This window comes from Monodelphis domestica, chromosome 6, assembly GCF_027887165.1.
Source record: "Monodelphis domestica isolate mMonDom1 chromosome 6, mMonDom1.pri, whole genome shotgun sequence".
Taxonomy (NCBI): Eukaryota; Metazoa; Chordata; class Mammalia; order Didelphimorphia; family Didelphidae; genus Monodelphis; species Monodelphis domestica.
Window position 1 is genome coordinate 105,388,290 of NC_077232.1, and position 6,972 is coordinate 105,395,261.

General features: G+C 38.3%; 1 protein-coding gene across 2 annotated transcripts in view; it reads right to left on the reverse strand.

Annotated features, from left to right (window-relative positions):
* Positions 1 to 6,720, reverse strand: part of KCNIP4 (potassium voltage-gated channel interacting protein 4) — a 1,185,503-nt gene extending 1,178,783 nt beyond the window's left edge. For both annotated transcript variants that reach the window (XM_007496665.2, XM_007496663.3), the window contains exon 1: positions 6,243 to 6,720. In XM_007496665.2, coding sequence (XP_007496727.2) covers positions 6,243 to 6,303 — 61 coding nt within the window. In that variant the 5' untranslated portion in view covers positions 6,304 to 6,720. The remainder of the gene's footprint in view (positions 1 to 6,242) is intronic.
* Positions 6,721 to 6,972: the final 252 nt, after the last annotated feature.

Sequence of the window (6,972 nt, forward strand, 5' to 3'; positions counted from 1 at the left end):
CTGTATCAGTCTTGAACAGTGAGGTACAGTCCACTGCTCATTCCAATATGAGTCAGGATACATTAAATCTATTCCTGGTTCAGCCTCTAATTTTATATGTGACTTTGAGGAAGTCACTTAACCTTGCTAGACCTGAGTTTTCTCATCTGGAAAATGAAAGGTTGGAGTAAATGATCTCTTTTGCCTCATCTAGGATGCCGGTGTTCTGCAAGGTTGAACCTGTTCGGAACCAGTCCAGTGTAATAATGCATCATGGTCCTTTTTGAAAGTCTGGTGAAGTCTATGCACCCCTTTCCCAGAATAACAGTATTTTGTTGTTGTTTAAATCATAATTGAGGGAAATACTAAATTTCAGTTTGGGATTAGTGAAAACAAAGGAGTATCTTTTTCCCCCCAATTATTTTGCCCCTTGAAATCAGTATGTAGAACCCAGGTTAAGAACTTATGCTCTGCTTAAGATGGGCTCATAAGGCATAAGGACTAATACTAGAGAACAAAGACTCTGTCTGTCATGATGATGTTCCAAAGGTTTTTCTACTACGGAGCTCCTCTCAAGTACTAGTTTCTACTACTAGAGGACAGCTAAATGACACAGTTGGCAGAACACCAGGTCTGGAGTCAGGAAGACCTGAGTTCAAATCCATTCTCAGATGCTTCAATTTCCTTTTCTGTAATATAATCTAGAGAAAGAAATATTCCATTCCAATATCTTTGCAAAGAAAACCCCAAAGGGGGTCATGGAGAGTCAGACAGGATCAAAACAACTGAGCAACCACAATAACACATTACTCCTCCTCATTCACTTTGTGCTTCAATCAGATTGTCTTATCATCTGTTCTTTGCACATATCATTCCACGTTTCACCTCTACAGATTTTCAGAGGCTATCATCCTATATCTGGGATTTTCACTCCTCTCATCTTCATTTCTTGGATCCCTAAATCCCTTCAAGGTTCTGCTCAAGTGCACCTCTTTCCAGAAACCTTTCATGATCCCCTATTTCTTGAGACAGATCAGGGAAGAACCCAGGGATGCCAATTACAAAAAAGATGAAACTTGTTATAAGGGCAGGATTTGGGATCAGCTGCCTTGTGCTCCTCAAATTACAGAAGAATGTCTATTTCAGGTAAATGGGTCAAAGAGGGAAATATAATTCTGGGTCTTAATTGGTAGTTTAGATGTACCATAAGGATGAATGCTAATCAGATCAAACAGAGGGCTTAAGACTGAATTGTAAGAAAATCTTTGCCTAAGACAAATAATCAGCCACAACTTTCTCTACCACAAAGACTTTTCAGTGTGTTAATGGTTTTTACTTTATTGCTTTTCTTTTTTTTTTCCTTAACCTTACTATAGAAGCAGCTAGGTGGTACAGTAGATAGAGTGCTGGGTCTGGAGTCAAGAAGACTCCTCTTCCTAAATTCAAATTTGACCTCAAACATTAGCTGGGTGACCTTGGGCAAGTCATTTAACCCTATTTGCCTGAGTTTCCTCATTGATAAAATGGTCTGAAGAAGGAAATGACAAATTACTCCAGTATCTTTGCCAAGAAAACCCTAAATGGAGTCATGAAGAGTTGGACTCAATTAAAACAACAACATGGATCAAAATCTCTATGATGTATGAGAAGTTTCCTTTTCCTTTCTTTATTATGTATTCATATATGTTCAATATAGCATATATTTTATTATATATTCATATATTCAATATATTATATATTCATATATAGGACTTATCAAATATGGTTAATTTTACACCAGTTGTAACTTTTCCAAAATAAAGTTTCATGATTATGCAATAACAAAATTAAAGTAATAATTATGAATGATAATGATAATACTTTAAAGAATAATAACTAGTATTTATATAGCCCTTTAACATTTGTAAGGTGTTTTATAAATATCATCTCATTTTACCCTTACAATAATCTTGGGAAGTTGGTGCTATTATTGTCTTGATTTTTCAAAATAAAGAAACTGAGGCAGACAAGTAGTGTTAAGTGACTCACCCCAAGGCATGTAGCTATGAAGTAGCTAAGTTTGAACTAAATCGAATGTTTATTATTATATGGCAGGTTCCCTCTGTTAACTTCACTGGTATCCAATATAATCTTGATATACCATTTCTTTAAAAAAATCTCATTTGCAAGTTACTTTTTCTATAATAAGAGAAATTTAAATAATAAAAATATTGTCAGATAATTTAAAAATTGGAAACTCTGTTTGTCTATATGACATTTTATGTTCAACTGCCTCTATTTTTGTTCAAGACATTCTCTATTCTTGATCTTTTAACTCTTTTCAAGCTCAGCTTAAATCCTGATCTTCAATAGGTCTTTCATGGTTCATTTGTTAGCTAACTATCATTTATAAAAACCACTCAAGAACTGTAACCATTTGCAGAGTAGAATGGGATGAGGACCTTTCAGATCAAATAAATAAATGAACTAGCCCAGGATATGACATATTACATAATGTGTGATTCTGAGTAACTAACTGTGTGCCTCAGTTTCCTCATCTGTAAATTGAGCTGGAGAAGATAATAGCAAACCACTTTACTAACTTTGCCAAGAAAACCTCAAATGAGGTCACAAAGAATCAAATAGCCAATGAACTAAATCAGAATATATGGAATTTATACAAAGAATATACTACTTTGAAGTATTTTTGATGGTGACACATTTTCCCACATTTGAATCTAGCTATTAAGTAAATAAGCATTCTGTGCTATGAAATAGTGAGGTTTGTATTCTAATGAACACTAATTTTCCAACAAGGATAAATTAAAGCAAAAAAAGGGGAAAAACATTATGTCCCAAGTGGAACAAAATTTTCAGATGAAGGAGTGAATCTTCAAATTATGCAGTTGCTATCCAAAGTAAATCTTTTAAAAATATACACTGTACCATATACCACATATCAGAATTCATGTAATCATCTTTCATACTACCTACTACTTCATTGATTTCTAAAAATCTCACATAGTCATTTTGTGAAAGTATATTCTCTAGCTGAAAAATAAAACAATTGAAAGGGAGAAAAATTACTTGAATTTTTAAAAAGCATAAGCATACATAGGTATATTATCATTAACACCAATCTTTTTTGACAATAATTTGTCATCTCATAAGACCTCAGATTATTCCTTATTACAAAATAAAGAAAAATATAAGTATTATACAAGTTTATAAGTATTGTGTAGTTAATATGATCAGGCATGAAATTATTAAAAACTTTGGCATATTCTTAATGAACATTTAATGAAACTTAAGCAGAGGCCATGACATTTCTCAAACCAAAAGTTTAAAACTGAAGACATTTTAATTCCCCAATCTACTATTGAAACACATGATACATCACATAACATCTACCCTCTCTAAGCTAAACAAAATAAATCAGAATACCAGTGAATTATTTTGTAGTTTCCCCCTATGCCCTTATATATAATTTTCTTTTAAAATATCCTGGATTTGTTATCTTTTTTTCCTCTCTCTCTAGTAATAGAAAAAAATACATATTTTGTGTCTGGGGAACAAAGTACTGTATAAAAAACTGGACACAAATATATACTACAATGATTTCTATTCAATGTGGGGCTAATGTGAGTGGGTAATGGGAAGGGGAAAAAGTACTGTAATACAGAAGAAGCTTATTCAAAGTGTACTTACTTTTTATCAGATTGTTTTTTCTGTTACTAGTTGTTAACTTATTTTCTAAACATCAAATGATAACTACATTAACTTTGAAATTATGTTGATTTATTAAATTACTAAATGTGTCACCTGAGAGGAAGAATAAGATAGAATTTTGTGGATTCGCAACTAAAAGTTTTGTCATAGCAACCCTCTTCTCAAAGCTCCCTAAAGTTTTCTCCTCTCCTTCACTGAAGTAGCTTTCCCTTCTCTTTTCCTTTTTGCAAAATACATTTTACTATATATCCTAGTTATCTTAAAATCACAGACTCTTAGAATGAAAAGAAAGTGGGCCTCAAAACTCCTGGATTCCAACCTCTTTGTGAAGAAACTACTCTTATGATACTCTAGGCAGGGTATTTAGACATCAACCTGTCCAATTCTCTTCAAACTGGATGTTGACAACAAACACACACTTCTACAGGAAATGCTCCCTCCTAGGTGTACTTCTTTCCCTTCAGTCTCCACTTAAAATTCATCTAAGGAATTATCACATGAATTGCCCACCTGTGGCACACACATCATACAGAAATATTCTGGAAACTTTCCGTTTGAAGTCTCTATGCTCTTTCTTCCATCCACAACTGTGATTATTGTAAATAAAACAATGAAAATAGATGTCAAATTAGCATCTATCATGAAAAAGTTCCCCCTTTCAGCCTCAGGCTTAGACAAGTCAGAAAAGGGCACTTGTCATTGCTGTGCCCCAAAACAATGAACTTGGTTCATTTCTGTAAAGTCTGCAAGCTTCTTTCAATTCAGCTGTGTTTCTTTCAATAAAATTGGAGATTTAAAACCCCCAGGTGACCTAAGTTGAGGCAGAAGGTGAACAGGGCCGGATCCATGGACTCACTTCATATACAGCCTACTTAAAGACAAATTTCTATCACTAGCAATTCCAATCCTGTGTATGTGCTATAGTCAACAATCTATGCCTGCCTGATTCACTGAAACTTCATTTGTCTGTAAAGTTTGTTACAATGTGAAAGAAAATGGTTATTCATAGTATCCTCCACTCCTTACAGCATCTTTCTCATTTCTCCAGCTAAGATAGGAATTTAAAGCAAAAACACAGCCTCTGACTAATTTCTTTTAAACTCCCTGTAGGAGACCACAGTCATTACTCTTCTTAGAGTAAGCATTCAGTAATTCTTAAAATAACTGATTTAGTTGTTGTTTTTTTTTACTTTTGAAAAATCGAGTCCAACTGATTATACATTGCCCTCAATTTTTTTTTTCAGAAATACACATTGATGGAGAAGGCAAATAATGAGGGACAGCAGAATTAAAAGCCTTTTTCATGAACATATTTCCAAACTCACAACCTTCAGGACTGATTCTTCAGAAACAACCAGGAAGTTTAATTCCAAAACCTTTATTTTAAAGCCTCACCTTCCTAAAAGAAAAGTACATCTCTTAATTTGAGAATCACTTGAAAATAAGGATCAGGGGGGATGGAGGAAAGGAAAGTGTGAAAAACTTTATTACAAATAACAACCGGATCTGCAGATAACTAAAGTTCTCTTGTGTCAGAATGTCAGAATGAATTCTTTGAATAAGCATAGGCAACAAAAATGGCAAAGACCTCTGTGCCTCCTTCCCCACTACCTCATTTTACAGCTCCAAAGCTTTTCTAAAATTTTCTTCCAAGTTTCAGGTCCTGCAAATCTAAAACTACACTACCGTCTGCAAAGGCTTATTTCATAAAATAAGATGGTAGAAAACATTCTCTGATATCAGGTTGGTCACAGTTACAGCCTCACTACAACGTGAACATCAACGCTACTTCCAAACAAAACCTCTGAACCCAAGACGTTTGTGTGCGGGGGTACCATTTTTAAGGTGTTTGATCCGTGCCCCACTGAGCCAGTTCTGATAAATACAATTGGAGGTTTATCTTTCCTTGCCTCTCAAAAGACGGCAAGTTACCGTAAAAACTCAAGTTCGATGGTGCAGAGCCATCTACCTTTCCAAGGCTAGATATAAATTATTTCCAAATGTCACAGAGGACCATTTTCTCCGAACACGCTAAATTGAAGCTGGCAATAAAACAAGACATACGGTTGTGCCCAAGAAACTGGCATGCTAAGATTCTGGTTGTATATTACAAGTGAGGGTGATGGGATGGGTATAACGAAGGTATGTTTGGGAGCATAAAGAAGTACAGCTTGACGATCAATGGGGTTTTGGCCGAATTCTCTCTAGGTATCAGGAGAAAGAACTCCGTGGGCTGGAGTTCTAGGGCAGTTGCATAAACAACCTGGGGCAATTTCAGAGAAGGCAAAAGTATTCTACAGGATGGCAGGAGACCTTCATGCCACGGAGTTTTAACCACACTTTAAACATTGTTATTGCTTTTGGTTTGTTTGTTTTCTTTTCTCATCCAGATCTTTCATGCACTGGTCCCTCCACCCGTCTCCGCCCCTTCCCCAACCCGCCAGGGTGACTCTCATGCAGCAAGTCCACAGCGTCCCCTGACAAGTGGCAGCAGCCACAGCTCAGCTTTGAAGGGATAAGGGCACACATAAGCCCGCATGCTTATTGCGTCCTACCGCCTGTAGAGCTCGCTTCCTCCAGCTGAGCAGAGATACTTTCCACCCGCCTGACATTCATGTTGCTTTGCGGAGAGGGCTGGCTGGCTGGCTTGTTGGGCTGGGCTCAGGAGGTGCCTAGAGGACGCTGGTTGGACTCCACAGCCCACCCTAGCACACTGGCACACGCGCGCGCACACAGAGAGACACACACGCGCGTGGAGGGTGCCGGCTGCGCAGAGCTCTGGGAGCGCCGAGCCGTGTGCAAGGCTGAGTCCGAGCTGGGGGCGAGCTGCCTGCGTGCTGGCGACTGGACAGACGGGGAGGGCGGAGGCTGGAGGCGGGAGGAGGCAGTGGCAGCTGCTCCGTGGCGCCGGACCCTCCGGGCTCTGAGCGAGGCGGGAAGCACCGGCCAGGCACTAAGAGAGTCAGAAAGAGCGAGCCCCGCTAGGAGAGAGCGTTATTGCTCCCCTTAAAGCCTGCCGGGGCGCCTCCCCCTGCCACCTGCTGCTGATTCACTGAAAGCAGGGACTCGGATGCTCTAGGTGGCAAGAGCTGGACCCAAAATAGACCGTAACCTACTTAGTGAAAATCTGGGCACGGCGCTTTCCATCAGGGGAGCCCACCTAAGTCAAAGGTATTGCCCTAGTGGCAGTCTCTATCTAGCCATATTAGCTGTCACAAGCGGCCACCTCGGAGGATCTGCACTACCCACGGGCAGTTTTATCTTTCTCTGAGCTACATGGACAGA